The sequence below is a fragment of the Colobus angolensis genome, unplaced genomic scaffold, assembly GCF_000951035.1.
Source record: "Colobus angolensis palliatus isolate OR3802 unplaced genomic scaffold, Cang.pa_1.0 Scaffold30, whole genome shotgun sequence".
In the NCBI taxonomy this organism is placed as follows: domain Eukaryota; kingdom Metazoa; phylum Chordata; class Mammalia; order Primates; family Cercopithecidae; genus Colobus; species Colobus angolensis.
Genome location: NW_012116266.1, coordinates 9,442,326 through 9,459,888, shown reverse-complemented (window position 1 = coordinate 9,459,888; position 17,563 = coordinate 9,442,326). Strand labels below are relative to the sequence as shown.

The window sequence follows — 17,563 nt, the reverse complement described above, 5'->3', positions numbered from 1 at the left end:
CAGTGCCTGCAGCTGTCCGCCGTGCCTGGAGCCGATCCGCAGCGCAGCAACGAATTGCTCCTGTTGGCGGCTGGCGGGGAGGGACTGGAGCGGCAGGACCTCCCCGGGGACCCAGCGAAGGAGGAGCCGCAGCCGCCGCGCCAGCATCACGTCCTCTATTTCCCTGGGGATGTGCAGGTAACTCGGGGCCTGCTTGGGTATCTGTTCCCTCCTCTCGTGTATACGGACGCGCGGTCACTGGATTCTTCCCTCGTAGCTGCTGCCTAGTTCCTTTCCTTGCCTGAACACACCCACACATTCACTGAGGGTGGCTCTTCCCTTACTCCACGAAATCCAAAACTGTGGCTTCCACGCCCCTGGCGCCCTTTGTCCGTAGAACCCCATGGGGAAGGTGTCGGACGAGGGCTACGATCTCGAAAGAGCCAGCTGTCGGTCCAGGCTTCCAGGAGGCGGAATTTGAGACAGGGAATGAGACGCATCTTGTATATTCATTCTATAATTTGGTTTTTCAGAGGACCCTGTGTGTGTGTGTGTTGGGCAGGGTACAGAGATGGCTTTCAAATTAAGTTAGCACGTAGTGTTTAGAAAACGGTGGCAGTAATTAAAAATCAAACAGACATTATAAAGGTACGACACCCAGTAACCCTAAAAAAGAGTGGGGATGGGAGAAAAGGGACAATGATTATTAAGCGTGTCAATATTTTGATGCTCACCTCATTTTGTACTTTTGCATGTTATGTTTATTATTTTATAGCTGCAGGCAAATATCCGTGGTTATGTTGCCCTGAAAACCGGGTCTTAATCTAAATCTAAAGTTGAATTATTTAATATGGTAGCCATTAGCCATATATATATAGCTATCTGAATTAATTAAAATTAAATAAAACTAAAAATCCAGTTAGTCATGTTAGCTGCATTTCGAGTGCTCAGTAGCTACAGATGGCTTGTGTGTACTGTATTGGACAGCACAAATATATAGCATTATCATACAAAATAATCCATCATCATAGAAAGTTCTAGACAGGTAAAGCTAGAGTATAGCTAGATATAGTGTCTCTTTTTTGTTTTTTTGAGACGGAGTCTCACTCTGTTGCCCAGGCTGGAGTGCAGTGGTGCAGTCTCGACTCACTGCAACCTCCGCCTCCCCGGCTCAAGTGATTCTCGGGCCTCAGCCTCCCAAGTAGCTGGGATTACAGGCGTGTGCCACCACACTGGGCTAATTTTTATATTTTTAGTAGAGATGGGGTTTCACCATGTTGGCCAGGCTGGTCTCAAACTTCTGACTTAAGGTGATCTGCCCACCTTGGCCTCCCAAAGTGCTGGGATTACAGGTGTGAGCCACTGCACCCGGCCTAGATGTGTTTCTTATACTATGAAATTACAATCGTTTATTTTCAAAATTGGTGCCTTAAAATCACATACTTAGAAACTTTGTGCTCTGAGTCAAATAATGATTAAGATACATACACACAGACACACACACACACACACACACACATATATTTTCTTTTGCCCTCAAAATAACTGACTGGTTTAGTTGACTGCTAATAAAAACTAGGAAAAACAAAAAGAAAAGAGAGAATAAAGAAAAAAAACAACTAGTACTTAGATTTAAGAGAAAAAAAAGTCACTCACTTGTTGCCCTTGTGGCTCAGATTGGGAAAATAGCATGTGACATTTCTGACTATCAGAATAATTCTGTGGAACAATTACTGCATGCATTCCTAAAATAATGATGATGATAATGATAACGTTTATTGAGTACCTCCTAAAGTGTTTTAAAGTGTGCCAGCCAAGATATGTATATTACAAGTCTTCAGAGGAGGTTTAAAAAGTCTTACATGCAGTATGAGGCCAGATTGCCTGGGTTTGAACCCAGATTTAGAACTTTATATTTAGGTATAAGGTCCTTGGACAATTGTTCCATCTCTGTGTTTCAGGTACTTCAACTATAAAATAAGAATAATAATTTATAAGGTGTCAATGGAGATTAAATATGTGAATACTCAATGAGTTCTGGTCCCTTCTCATCTCTCTGGTGACTTTAAAAAGTGTTGGAATATCCTAGTCATCTGTTCCTCCACGTTTCCTCTGTCTGTGTTCACTCCCTTCAGTCTCATGGCTTTACTCACCACCCGTACACTGACACCCTTCAATGTTTATGTATCTAGCCTACACATACTCCCCAAACTTTAGGCCAACCAGTTATATGCAAGATTATTTCCTTTTGGATATTTAATAGATATCCTAAACCTAAAATCTCTGGATCTTCACCCCTGTGCAGTCTTCCTCATGTATGGAAACTTTACCTTCTCAGTTGCTCAAGATAGAAATATTGAAGTCATCCATTAGAAGTCTTTCATACCTCATATCATCAAATCTAGTGGCTTCACCTTTTCAGTGTATCTAAAGTAAGCAGAATAACGATTGAAAAATGTAAGTCAAATCATTCCACATCTGCTTAAAACTGCAATCACTTCCCGTGTCACTCAGAGTAAAAGCCAGAATCCTTCCTGTTAATGTCCTGTCCTGCAAGGCTTTTCATTATCTGTATGTTTTCCCACCCTTTTACCAATCTGACTTGGTCTCCTTTTTCTGTTTACTTTTCTCCAGCCTCTCTGGCTTTCTTGGTGTTGCTCAAACATGTCAGGCACACTATACCTAAAAAGCGTTGTGCATACTGCCTGCAGCAGCCTTCCAAGTAGATGAGTTGTAGGTTTATTACCTCACCTCTTCCAGGTCTGCTCAAGACTCTGCCTCTCTGAGACCTTTTCTGACCATCCTGTGTAATAATCGTAGTATATATAGGCTTCCCATAAACTTTTCTTCTTTATTTTTACCCATTGCATTTACTATACTAGTTACTTTTCGTTTTGAGTTTTGTTTGCCTTCTGCCACTAAAATATAAATAAGCACATGTCTGTTCACTGATATAATCTGTAATACTTGAGTGCAGCATGTAGTAGGTGTACAGTAGATGACTTGTTACATAAATGAGTATTTGTGAGTTGCTTTGAACAATGCATGAAGTACTTGAAATGTGTTGGCTATTATATAAAACGCTGTTAGGCTGATTTCCTCATCTGTAATTTTGTACTTGATTCTTTTGAGCCTAATATTTATCCTGATGAAATTTTCGCTGTTAAATACAGCCCGTCTTTTTATTGTGTTGATCCTTTTAGAATGCCTATAGACATTCTATTTTATTTGTTTATTTTCTTTTATTACTATTTTTTACAGAGACAGGGTCTCACTGTGTTGCCCACTCCTGTGTTCAAGTGATCCTCCCGCCTCAGCCTTTTAAAGTGTTGGGATTACAAGCATGAGCCACCACACCTGGCTGAGCATTCTTGTTATAGCTTTATTCTTAATTTGAATAAATATTGAACAGAATAGGGCTAAACAGAATTTTATAAGATAGTATTAGAAGCTTTCCCTATCTTTTTTTTTTTTCCTTGAGATGGAGTCTTGCTCTTTTGCCCAGGCTGGAGTGCAGTGGCATGATCTTGGCTTACTGCATCCTCCACCTCCCAGGCTCAAGTGATTCTCCTGCCTCAGCCTCCTGAGTAGCTGGGACTACAGGTGCGTGCCACCATGCCTGGCTAATTTTTATTTTTTATTTTTTATTTTTTTATTTTTAGTAGAGATGGGGTTTTACCATGTTGACCAGGCTGGTCTCAAACTCCTGACCTCAGGTGATCCTCCCACCTCAGCCTCCCAAAGTGCTGGGATTATAGGCATGAGCCACTGCACCTGGCCTGAAGCTTCACCTGTCTCGATACTGTTTCATTATTTGGTGTTAATTGGAACTGGTTTTTCATATGATTTTAAGTCCTCCTAATTCCTATTAACTTCTCAGTGTTCCTTTTGCAGTCATGTTTTGTTGTATGTCCTTTTTTAAAATTCTATACTTGTCCTTTATCATTTGAATTACAAGAAAGCTAAGGCCATATATATTAGTCCATTCTCACGCTGCTAATAAAGACATACCTGATGCTGGGTAATTTACAAAGGAAAGAGGTTTAATTGAATCAGTTCCACAGGGCTCGGAGGCCTCAGGAAACTTACAATCATGGCAGAAGGGGAAGCAAATGAGTCCTTCTTCACATGGCAGGAGGAAGGAGAAGAATGAGACCAAAGGTCGGGGAAGCCCCTTATAAAACTGTCTCATGAGAACTCTCTCAGTATTATGAGAACAGCATGAGGGTAACCTCCCCCGTGATTCAGTTACCTCTCACTGGGTCCCTCTCACAACACATGGGGATTATGGGAACTACTATTAAGATGAGATTTGGATGGGGACACAGCCAAACCATATCATTCCACTCCTAGCCCCTCACAAATCTCATGTCCTTACATTTCAAAACATAACCATGCCCTTCCAACAGTTCCTCAAAGTCTTAACTCATTCTACCATTAACTCGAAAGTCTAAGTCCAAAGTTTCATCTGAGACAAGGCAAGTCGCTTCCACCTATGAGCCCATAAAATCAAAAGCAAGTTAGTTACTTCCTAGATACAATGGGGATACAGGCATTGGGTAAATACAGCCATTCCAGATGGGAGAAATGGACCAAAACAAAGGGGCTACAGGCCCCATGCAAGTCCGAAATCCAATAGGACAGTCATTAAACCTTAAAGTCTCAAAATGATCTTTAACTCCATGTCTCATATCTAGGTCACACTGATGTAAGAGCTGGGCTCCCGTGGCCTTGGGCAGCTCCACCCCTGTGGCTTTGCAGGGTACAGCCCCCCTCCAGGCTGCCTTCATGGCTGGTATTGAGTGTCTGCAGCTTTTCCAAGCACACAGTGAGAGCTGTTGGTTTATCTGCTATTATGGGGTCTGGATGACGGTGGCCCTCTTCTCAGCTCCACTAGGCAGTGCCCCAGTGAGGAAATGTAGAGCCCCACATTTCTTTTCCATACTGCCCTAGCAGCAGACTTCTGCCTGGACATCCAGGTGTTTTCATACATCCTCTGAAATCTAAGCAGAGGTTCCCCAACCTCAGTTCCTGACTTTTGTGCACCCACAGGCCCAACATCACATATAAGCTGCCAAGACTTGAGCTTGCACACTCTGAAGCAACAGCCTGAGCTATATGTTGGCCCCTTTTAGCCACGGCTGGGACACAGGGCACCAAGTTTCAAGACTGCACAAAGCAGCAAGGGCCTGGGCCCAGCCTACGAAACCATTTTTTTCTCTTAGGCCTCTGGGCCTGTGATGGGAGGAGCTGCCCTGAAGATCTGTGACATGCCCTGGAGACATTTTTCCCCTTGTCTTGGTGATGAACATTTGGCTCCTCGTCACTTATGCAAGTTTCTGCAGCCTGCTTGAAATTCTCCTCAGAAAATGGATTTTTCTTTTTTATAGCATCGTCAGGCTGCAAATTTTCCAAACTTTTATGTGCTGCTTCCCTTTTAAATATAAGTTCCAATTTCAGACCATCTCTCGCAAGGTCAAAGTTCCACAGATCTCTGGGGCAGGGGCAGAATGCTGCCAGTCTCTTTGCTAAACCATAAGAAGGGTGACCTTGGCTTCAGTTCCTAGGAATTTATTATCTCTGTCTGAGAGCACGTCAGCCTAGACAAATCACTACCAGCATTTTGGTCAAAAGCCATTCAACAAGTCTCTAGGAAGTTCCAGACTTGCCCACATTTTCCTGTTCTCTTCTGAGCCCTACAGACTGTTCCATCCTCTGCCTGTTACCCAGCTCCAAAGTTGCTTCCACATTTTCAGGTATCCTTATAGCAGCACCCCACTGTCTGCAGTACCAGTTTACTATATTAGTCCATTCTCATGCTGCTGATAAAGACATACCCAAGACTATGTAATTTATAAAGCAAAGAGGTTTAATTGGCTCACAGTTCCACAGGGCTGGGGATGCCTCTGAAAACTTACAGTCATGGTGGAAGGGGAAGCAAACATGCCCTTCTTCATATGGTGGTAGGAAAGAGAATGAGAACAAAGAGAGGGATGAGCCCCTTATAAAACCATCTCGTAAGAACTCACTGTCACCAGAACAGCATGAGGGTAACTGCCGCCATGATTCAATTATCTTCCTTTGGGTCCCTCCCATGTAGGGATTTTGGGAACCACAATTCAAGATGAGATTTTGGTGGGGACACAACCAAACCTCATATCCATAGTATTTTGTATTTCTCTAGGTATCTATGTTTTTCTCATCTAGCAATAATGATTCTGAAGGGTGATCAAGATTTTTTTAAAGTAGGTGCTTTCCATTTTGAGTTATCTTTTTAAAGCCTTGGGTATATAATTATATGTATCCCCTTTATTTTATTTTTATTTGTTTATTATCATTATATTTTCAGACGGAGTCTTGCTCTGTTGCCCAGGCTAAAGTGCAGTGGTGCAGTCTTGGTTCACTGCAACCTCCATCTCCCAAGTTCAAGCAATTCTTGTGCCTCAGCCGCCCGAGTAGCTGGGATTACAGGCATGTGCCACTATGCCTGATTAATTTTTGTATTTTTAGTAGAGATGGGATTTCACCATGTTGGTCAGGCTGGTCTCAAACTCCTGACCTCAAGTGATCTGCCCACCTGGGCCTCCCAAAGTGCTGGGATTACAGGTATGAGCCACTGCACCCAGCCCTTCTATTTTAAGTAAGAGTACAATTTTGTGAATTTTGACAAGTGTTAGAATTATATAACCACCATACTCATGTTGTAGATTATCTCCATTATCCTAAAAAGTACCTCTGTGCTCCTTTATGGTCAGTATTCTTTTTCCAACCACTAACCTGCTTTCTTTCACTATAGTTTGTGCTTTTTCTAGAATTTTGTTATTGTCAGTTTTCTTTTCCCAACCACTAATTTGCTTTCTTTCACTGTAGTTTTTGTTTTTTCTAGAATTTTGTTAATTTGTCATATGGTATGTAGTCGTTTGTGTGTGACCTGTGTCACTGTTTAATACTTTTGAAATTCATCCATCTTGTTACCTGTATCCATAGTTTTTTTCTTTTTTTCTTTTTTTTTTGAGACAGGGTCTCGCTCTGTCACCTAGGCTGAAATGCACTGGCGTGATCATGGCTCACTGCAGCCTCAACCTCCCAGGCTCAAGTGATCTTTCTACCTTAGCCTCCCAAGTAGCTGGGACTACAGGCATGCACCATCACACCTGGCTAATTTATAAAATTTTTTGTAGAAACTAAAGGGTCTCATTATGTTGCCTAGGCTAGTCTCAAACTCCAGGGGTTAAGTGATCCTCCTGCCTTGGCCTCCCAAAGTGCTGGGATTGCAGGCATGAGCCACTGTGCCCGGCCAGTAGTCTATTCCTTTTATTTACAGAGTAGTATTCTATGTATGGATATATAATTTGTTTATCCATGTAGCAGCTCATAAACATTTGAGTCATTTCCAGTTTTAACTCTTTAAAAATTTTGCTTTCCTAAAGGTTAGAATCTATAGATGATCATGCCCTAAGTGGTATGTCCTGGTCATGTACCTTGGAGCTTCCTGTACTTTATCAGGCAGCTCTTTTAGGCTGGACCCTGTTCTGGTCATTCCAGCCTGCTTACCTCAGATGTGCCCTTTATGTTTATAATAAACAGAAATTTATTTAGCTCATGATTCTGGAGGTTGGGAGGGGCCTGCATCTGGTGAGGGCCTTCTTGCCCTGTCATCTCATGGTGGAAGGCAGAAGGGCAAGAGAGCACTAGGGAGTGGGGGAGGGGAAGGAGAGGCCAAATTCATCCTTTTATCAAGAACCATTGATCCATTCATGAGACTCACCTCTTAAAGGTCCCAGCTCTAATCATAGTTGCTTTGGGGATTAAGTTTCCAAAACATGAACTTTGGTGGACACATTCAAACCATAGCAGAAGTTTTGCTCTGCTCTAAGGGCAGAACACTTAGTTTGAATCTATGATTTGTCTACAAACTCTTGGAGACACATGTCAAGATTTCCTAAAAATCCTTTGTTCCTTACTTCAATAGCGGTTTGGAGTGGCTCTCTGAGTTTTTTGCAGGTCAGCAAGCATCTAACTGGAGTAGTAAGCATTCTTTAAACTCTCAAGAGATTCTCTTGTGGCCTGCCTCACTGGGGATGAGAAGCATGGCCTTTCACTCCTTACCTCTTCTGGGGATAGTAGTGCATTGCATTCCCAACTAGGATAAAAACTCTCTTGAAAGAAATCTCTCTCTTTCCTTAGTCTTTAACCTTTTCTGTAGATTGGCCATGGGAAACAGCCTCGGTTGCAGAACCAGTTTGGGCTACCTTTTTGTAACTCGTATAGGGGTGTCTGGTTCCTCTTTTTAGAATATGAAAGTGTGTTTCCATTGTTCTCAGATCTGGGCTTTGACACACAGTAATGATTCCATCTTTACATTTTACTGCATACAGTTCCTTAGAATAAGCATTCTCCTTCCTCTAACCGTGGAACCCGGGGCTGAGCAAGGAAAATATCAAGTTTCTAGATTTAGAGCACCTTCTATGTGGTAGGGACTAAACTGAGAGTCATAAAATGTAGGTTCATTTTGGCTCATTAACTAAATAAATATATAAATAACTGTAGTTTCTAGGACCTCAGGTTCCTTAACTGTAAAAAGGATTTAAATGAGCCCTTCCAGATGTAACCATCTATAATTTCATGATAATTGTGTATATCATTAATTATAAAATAGTTGTGCAGAAAGCAATAGCAGAATCCATAATAGGTCAAATGATGGCCTTCTAGGAATTAGCATTTTTTTTTTTGAGACAGAGTCTTGCTCTGTCACCCAGGATGGAGTACAATGGCGCGATCTTGGCTCATTGCATCCTCCACCTCCCGGGTTCAAGTGATTCTTCTGCCTCAGCCTGCCGAGTAGCTGTGACTACAGGCACGTGCCACCATGTCTGGTTATTAATTTTTGTATTTTTAGTAGAGACAGGGTTTCACCGTGTTGGCTAGGATGGTCTCCATCTCCTGACTTCATGATCCGCCCGCCTTGGCCTCCCAGAGTGCTGGGATTACAGGCATGAGCCACTGCACCTGGCCTGGGAATTAGTATTTTTAACATATATGGCTCAAACTACTAATATTAGTGAAATATAACTTAGGAAGGAATTGAACATCATAGTGGGAAAATTATCATAGGACATGAACAGAAAATTAACAAAAGAAAAATGAAAACTGCCAGTTAACAGTGTTTAACCTGATTGGGAATCAAACCATACAAATTAAATCAAAAGTAAATCAAAACATGCAAATTAAATCAAACATGCAAATTAAATCATTTTATCATAGTAGCAAGGATTTTTAAAAATTGATGCTAATAGCCATTAGCATTAAGGATGGGTAAAGATGTGGGAAAATAAGCACTCTTTTATGATTCCAGTGAAAGTGTAAATTGGTATTAACCTTAGATGTCTAAAAATTATGATGCAAATCTATATTGATATGGAACCATGCCTATAATGTATTTTTAAGTGAAAACTATGTATAAGCTTATTGCTTGGTGGGGGAGAAGAATGCTCCCTTGTATACATACTTGTATATGTGTATGCTAGAGAAAACTGGACTGCTAGACATCAGAATTTTAATAATGATTATTTTTAATTGGTGGTTATATGGATGATTTTTCTATCTTACCTATACCTTTGTATATAGACTGAATTTTTGTAGTATTTACTAGTTTTAATTTTTAAATAGAGAAAATGTGCATATTGCTAAAAGTTCAGATTATTTAAGGTTTTACATTGAAAAGTAATTCTTTCTTTCACCCCATTCCCTCCAGTTGCCCATTTCCCTTCCCTTCCCCAAGGCTGCCACTGTTAGATATATATACACACACATATATATATATGGGACTACAGGGGCACACTACCACATCCTGCCAATTTTTGTATTTTTTTTTTTTTGTAATAGAGACAGGATTTCACATGTTGCTCACGCTGGTCTCAAACTCAAGCAGTTTGCCTGCCTCTGCCTCCCAAAGTGCTGGTATTATAGGCATGAACCACCGCCCCCAGCCTCAGGCTTTTTTTAAAAATACAAATGGTTGCATAGTATACTGGATTTTTTAGCCCTTATTTTACAACCCATAGGAGTAGGAGTACTCATAGAGCTGCCTCATTCTTTTGAAGTAGAGATAAATATCCTTATACATATTTATTTATGCATATATGTAAGTATATCAATGAGATAAATTTCTCGAATTACTAGGTCAAAAGGAGAGTGTATTTAAAACTGATAGATACTGTGTATGACCATTAGAAATTAGGAAAACTCACATCATTTATCTTATTTTTCTCTCACCCTCTATATCCCGTCCATCTGCAAATCCTGTTGACACTACCTCCAAAATAAATTCAGGACCTGACCACTTTTACTACTCTGGTTCAAGTTTGCCTTCTCTTATCAGGATTATATTTCAGTAGCCTTTTAACGGTCTCCTTGCATCAGCTGTTGCCCCTTCATTATTAGGAGCCAGAGTAATATTTTCAAAGCATATATTATATCAGCCCTTGGCTCCAGATCCTTTCAGAGCAAAAGGCAAAGTCTTTGTGGTGTCTTATAAAGCCTGGTCAGCACCTCTCCTCTTCCCTAAACAATCTCTCTGCCCTCCTTTGTGATCACATTTGATACTGTTGACTCCTCTGGAGCCACACTGACCTCATTGCTGTGTCTGGGTTATGTTCAGCAAGCTCCCACCTCAGGCAGGGCCTTTTGCAGTTGTAGTTCCTTCTGCCTGAAATACCCACGTGGTTCACTCTCTGCGTTCCTTCAGGTCCTTTCAAACTATCACTTTATGGAGAAGCCTTTCCTGACCATTCTGTGTTAACTAATAATTTTCTACGCTCTCCAAAACCTTGTCTTCCTTTTCTCCTGCTTTACTTATTATGTTCTGTTATACTTACCACCATCTAATATATATATATATTTTTGAAATGTTTCCAAGCTGTAAGTCTAATATGTTTTGAACTGTCCAGTATGGTAGCCACTAATCACTTGTGGCTATTGACTACTTAAAATGTTGTTAGTCCACTTGAGGAACTAAATTTAATAGAGGAATGAAATTTTTAACTATATTTAATTTCAGTTAATTTAAATGTGTATTAAAAAATGGATACCCAGTTCAGTTCATGGAAAACTTTTAAGTATATTTGGAACAAGTTGGGTATGTGAGTTTACTTTTTCTGCTGTAAATTTTATGAGATTCAAATTCAGATCAAGTATTTCTGATGAAAATTTAGCATCCAAATTGAGATGTACTGTAAGTATGAATACACACTGGATCTCAAGCACTTAGGAAGGAAAAAAGAATGTTAAGATCCTCCAGTAATTTTTAATATTGGTTACATGTTGAGATTGTGATATTTTGGATATATTTAGCTCAAGAAAGAAATGATTAAAATTAGTTTCACCTGTTAACTTTTTACTTTTTAAAATCTGGCGCTTGAAAATTTTAAATGTGGCTCATGTTTTATTTCTGTTGGACAGTGCTGCTCTATTTACTTGTGGAGTTGTTTGTTGTGTGTATCTCTGCAGTAGAATGTGAGCTCCATGTGAACAAGGGTTTATTCTCTTTTGTTCCCTGCCCAACTGGTAGGTATCCAGTAAATTTTATAGAACAAATGAATAAATTTGAATGAATCTCCCCCCAAAAAAAAAGTCAGTATGAGTAAAATTAAAACAGTTTATGTGCACATCCCAGGACCTAAACAAAAAGTTACGGTTAGTATATATAGAATGCTTACAAATCAGGTGTAAATACAAAAGGACAAAGGAGGCTGGGTATGGTGGCTCATGCCTATAATACCAATACTTTGGGAAAATGAGGTAGGAGGATGGTTTAGTCCAGGAGTTTGAGACCAGCCTGTGCAACAAAGTGAGACCTTCTCTCTACAAAGAATAAAAACGTTAGCTACATGTGATGATATGCACCTGTGGTCCCAGCTACTCGGGAGGCTGAGGAGGGAGGATTGCTTGAGCCCAGTAGGTCAAGGCTGCAATGAGCCATAATCATGCCACTGCACTCCAGCCTGGATGACAGAGCGAGATCCTGTCTCACACAAAAAGTGGGGAATGAGGGGCAAAGGATATGAATAGGCAAGAATAGAAATCCAGACTTAAATTACAAATATTCTTTGACCTAGTTTTTCCATATCTAGGAATTTAAGGATATAATCACAGATGTGTACAAAGAGTTTCCTATAATGTTTATTGCAGCTTTGTGTATAATACTAAATTTGAAATTGAACGTAGTGTTCAGGTTGCTAGAGAAATCCAAAGAGGGTGGGATATAGAATGGTAACTTAGGGAAATATTTTAAGATTCTGTGTTGGTCAGAAAGTCTATCTAGTGAACCAAATTTATATTTTCAGTTGATGTGTTAGGAAAATTGATTATATGTATATACTAAAATAAAATTTGTTAAACATATCTATAACCCTTCAAAATTAAATTTTTAAAAACTTTTTGCTGTTCCATGTAGGTATATCTTATTTCCTTGTCTCTTGATAGATTTCAGGCTTAAACTGAAGAAGTAATTGGTTCAAAAATCTTATTACTAGAAAGTAATGACAAATTTATAGTTTTCATTTCTAGTGTATAGGTCATTGTAACATCCTTTCTCCACAATAAAAATGGAAACTATTTTGTGGAAATCATTTTATGTAAATATGTATTTAATACTTATTTCATCTTTCTTACCTTTCAGAATTACCATGAAATTATGACTCGTCATCCTGAGAATTATCAATGGGAAAACTGGAGTCTAGAAAATGTTGCTACCATTTTAGCCCACCGGTTCCCCAATAGTTACATTTGGGTGATAAAATGTTCCCGAATGCATTTGCACAAATTCAGCTGCTATGACAATTTTGTGAAAAGTAACATGTTTGGTGCCCCAGAACACAATACTGACTTTGGAGCTTTTAAGCACCTTTATATGTTATTAGTTAATGCTTTTAATTTAAGTCAGAATAGTTTATCAAAGAAAAGTTTGAATGTTTGGAATAAAGACTCCATAGCATCTAACTGTAGATCCAGTTCTTCTCATACTACGAATGGTTGCCAGGGAGAAAAAGTGAGGACCTGTGAAAAGTCTGATGAATCTGCCATGAGTTTTTATCCACCATCATTAAATGATGCATCTTTTACTTTGATTGGATTCAGTAAAGGTTGTGTTGTTTTGAATCAGTTGCTTTTTGAATTGAAAGAAGCCAAGAAAGACAAGAACATAGATGCTTTTATCAAAAGCATAAGAACAATGTATTGGCTGGATGGTGGTCATTCTGGAGGAAGCAATACTTGGGTTACTTATCCAGAAGTCTTGAAAGAATTTGCACAAACAGGGATTATCGTTCACACTCATGTAACACCTTACCAAGTACGTGATCCAATGAGGTCTTGGATTGGAAAGGAGCACAAGAAATTTGTTCAGATACTTGGAGATTTTGGTATGCAGGTGACTAGCCAAATTCATTTTACAAAGGAAGTTCCTTCCATAGAGAATCACTTCAGGGTTCACGAAGTATTTTGAGATTACAGGTATATTAATGAACTTGTTCACTGGAAGAACATAAGCACTTTGAGTGCTATAAATTCAGATTATGGGATGTAATTCATACCTGCATTGTTAGTTTTGGGGTATGGGGGGAAGCACACATTCCTAAAATGTGAGTGTAATGTGCAATAGTATTTTTTGCTTGTGAATGTGGGCAGTTATTAATTTGGATTGAGTTAGAATTAGTTAATTTGAAATCTAACAAGGTGGTTTGTAATAATCCTGAGGAGATATAAGACCCTTAAAAATGAAAGTTACAACATAGTTCTTATAAAAGGTAACTAAAATTGTTACTGTTGGAAATAACTGCTTTTCTGAGTAATGTTTTAAACTAATTTGGTGACATTTTAACAGTAACTAGCTATTTTAAGTGGAAATATTTTCATTTCTCTTCAAACAAAAGCAAAGGTACGATGCTGTTTTCTATCATTTTGGAATAACTGTACCCTGCCTCTTGTGTTTTTGTAAACTCCTTGACTCATTCTTTAATGTGTCACCAAGTACTTTTCTCATGAGAGTCAACATACGTTTCCAGATGTCCAAAAGTGTACAGTAGTGTAAAGGTGGTTTTTAAAAACATAGCCAGGTGTGGTGGGTGGTGTGTGCCTTTAGTTCTAGCTACTTGGGAGGCTAAGGCAGGAGGATTGCTTGAGCCCAGGCTGTGGTTCACCATGATTGTGTTTGAGACTAGCTATTGCACTTCAATCTGGGCAACATAGTGAGACTTCATCTCTAAAACAAAATGAAACAAAATTACACTTAAGCACTATTGTTTAATTTTTAATTGTCAGTTTTTTATTATTTTGGATAAGACATTCTGGGGTTTCTTGAATCTTGGCCAAAAACCAGTTGTTTTGGAAAATTGCTTTAAATTGAGCATATTCATGTATATTGGATAAAAATGTACTACAGAGCAAATTTCAAATTTTTCATTAATCAGTCTTTTTGAAAGGATCAACTTGGATAAAATAAATATATAAAGCTCTATTTGTTAGAGCTCTATTAAAAAGGAAACAGATTCCATAGATCTAAGTCAATGTTTCTCCAGAAGCATGATTTTGTCTGCCAAAAGAAAATAGCTCTCTTTGGCCAAAATGCAAAATTACATTGCTATAAGAAAAGTTACAAGGGAAAGTTTGAAGACACAAATGATTTAATTTTGGCTCAAAAACTGAATTTGCTTAACACTGCTACATAATTTGGGTGAAGTTTCCTTCTGCCCGTTTTTCTTGACCTAGATAAACACACTTTCAGAATTCCAGATCTAATGAATGTCAACCAACATTGACATCATAATTGGGTGATTACAATAAAAGGTGAGCAGTTTGTTGTTTATTAATAATTAGCTTTTGCAGGTCATGAAATAGCAGGGAAGTAACATGCTGCTGTAAGACTAAAAAAAAAAAAAAAAGACACTGAAGCTTAATACCTTAATGACCCAGAAGACCTAGATTTATAAAGCCATATAGAATAAAAATGTTAATTTCTTGGTTTCTTCCCAGAATTATATTTTAATAACTCTGTAAATACATTCCAAATATTCAGAGACTCATGAGAAAGGATTCTTAACAAATGCTTAAAAATAATATCTCTTTTTGGTGTTTTAACACTTAATTTTATAAACTGCAGAACAGCATCGCTAAATGGTTTTTTTTTTTTTTGAAAGACAAAGTAGTATTATGTTGCTTCAGTTTCTTTAAATACCTCCTGTTTCTTTTGAGACCAAAAATTCCCATGAAGGAAATAAATCAGCCTGATTTTAACATTTTACATATTACATTGCCTTTAAGCACTATGATTAGATGGCTTTTTTTCTATTTGTTTAATAATCCTTGGTTAAATTCACACATATCTAAAGTAAAGTAGCTGAGTTACTGAATTCTATAAGGGGAAGAAAAAGCATTTATTTTCACATGATTAACTGAAATGGAAAAGTAAGACATTTAGCAGAATTCATTTAAAAATAAAATAATTTTTAAAAAGTCAGACGTATTTAAAAATCTGGGTTCTTTGTCTATCCAGTATGTGAATGCTTAATTATAAATGTTACATGTTGAATGGATATTAAGAGTAACTCACCAGGCACCCAAAACTGCCATCATAGCAAAATGAGACAATATTGAAAAGAAAAAATATTTTCTGGAATGAAAATATGTTCAAGTTGATCCATATTCAGATATTTTCTATTTAATATTTCAGATTGGTCCCTTGTCCATATGTAAAACTTACTGTAATGTTAATTTATACTTTTGGTTTGTGCCTTTGTCATGAGTTGAGAAAAGTAGTCCTACAAATAATGTGAAAGTTGTTACCACCACAGCATGAATGTATAATTGTATTAAAATTGATCATCCACAGAAGTTTGTTTGGATGTGCTTTATATTATTAGCATTGTTAAAACTTCAGATTATTTAAAAGGAAGCCATTTCTGTCTACCCTGCTAGGTTGGGTTTGTATACAGTAAGTCCTCACTTAACATATCAGTAGGTTCTTGGAAACTGGGACTTGAAGCAATATAACAAAACCAATTTTTTCCTCATTGTTTTAACTAGATGACAGTGAACAAAATGTTGAGGACCTGCTGTTTGTCCTTTTGTTTAAAGTCACAGTTTCTTAAGAACCTGTGCACATTAATTGAGGACTTACTGTATGTCTTTTCATTATCCTCTATGTCTTTTCAAATGAGCAACTTTGAACCTTTTTTGTACAAATACATATCTTCTCCCTTTAAAATTGCTCCATGAAAATTTGTACTATATCCACTTCTTTTATTGGATTTCATAGAGAACAAAACCTCTAACAAGTTCATCCTTTCCTCCTTTTGGTGCTAATCATCTCAGGGATCTGTAGTTCTGTAGTCCTTTAGCTTCTTACAAGACTTGGTTAGGGTATGGTGTAATCTGTTTTTCATTTCATTCATGTAATCTAAGTAACCACCAAGGTCAAGGAGGATAGGCAATGAGGATATAGGACAGACAATACAAAGTCCCAGCATGTTGGTATAGAAATGTTTAATACGTTAAAGCTTATGAGGTAAAATACAAAACAAAAGGTAGTATTCATAAAAGAGCTATTTTATTTTATTTCACTTGAAGATCTTTAAGAGAAACAAACATAAGAGGAGATATAGACAGACCTCATCTGTAAACTCATGTGCTCTTTACAAAGGCAGAGACCCAGCAGCTTTTAAGCCAGTTAGTGGTAGAGACAGGCAGAGTCACCAAAAAAGGTCATTTTAGTATCCTGTTTAATGGAACTTAAAAAGACTACATCACACACCGGGGCCTGTCGTGGGGTGGGCAGAGAGGGGAGAGAAAGCATTAGGAGATACACCTAATGTAAATGACAAGTTAACGGGTACAGCACACCAACATGGCACATGTATACATGTGTAACAAACCTGCACGTTGTGCACATGTAGCCTAGAACTTATAGTTAAAAAAAAAAGAGACTACAACTTAGGTATGTTTAAGACACCCAAAAACTTGTGGCTTGTATGCTTGAAACAAGACTAAGGTAACACCAGAGATGCATGGGTGACTGCCAATCTATGTTAGTTCCTCCTGACTACATCTATTTTTTAGCACTGGGGAAAGGAGTCACAGCAGCACAGCTCCAATTCCATCCAGGCCTGCCTTCCAGCTTCCTGCATTTTTTTTTTTTTTGTCAACTCCTTTGATGTCTGTTGGCAACTTTTTATAGGTGATAGAAAAGCCGCCTTTCTAAGGTTCTTTCCAAATGTTCACATAGCTGCTGTTCAAAAGGATGAAGGATACAAATTAAGTTTTGTTGACTTTGTTTCCTTTGATTTGGTATTTCATCAAAGTGAGTTAGAAATTTATTACAGAATAGAATTCTAACGTATTCAAATACCAAGACAAATAATGTTATGGAAATGCTAATAATTACACTCTGCTAAGTTTTGTTTTGAGACAGGTCTCCCCATGTTGCCCAGGCTGAACTTGAACTCCTGGTTTCAAGTGCTCCTCCTGCCTCAGCCTCCCAAGTGGCTGGGACTACAGGTGTGGATTACCACTCCCAGCTCTGCATATAATC

The 17,563-nt window shown here is 38.4% G+C and overlaps 1 protein-coding gene across 1 annotated transcript; it reads left to right on the top strand.

The window, feature by feature from the left end:
• The first annotated feature begins 6 nt into the window (after positions 1-6).
• LOC105517430 (chromosome unknown open reading frame, human C2orf69) lies at positions 7-15,867 on the top strand. Its single transcript, XM_011949965.1, has 2 exons — positions 7-177; positions 12,659-15,867. The coding sequence occupies exon 2, from the start codon at positions 12,674-12,676 to the stop codon at positions 13,481-13,483; it is 810 nt and encodes a 269-aa protein (XP_011805355.1). The 5' UTR covers positions 7-177; positions 12,659-12,673; the 3' UTR covers positions 13,484-15,867.
• Positions 15,868-17,563: the final 1,696 nt, after the last annotated feature.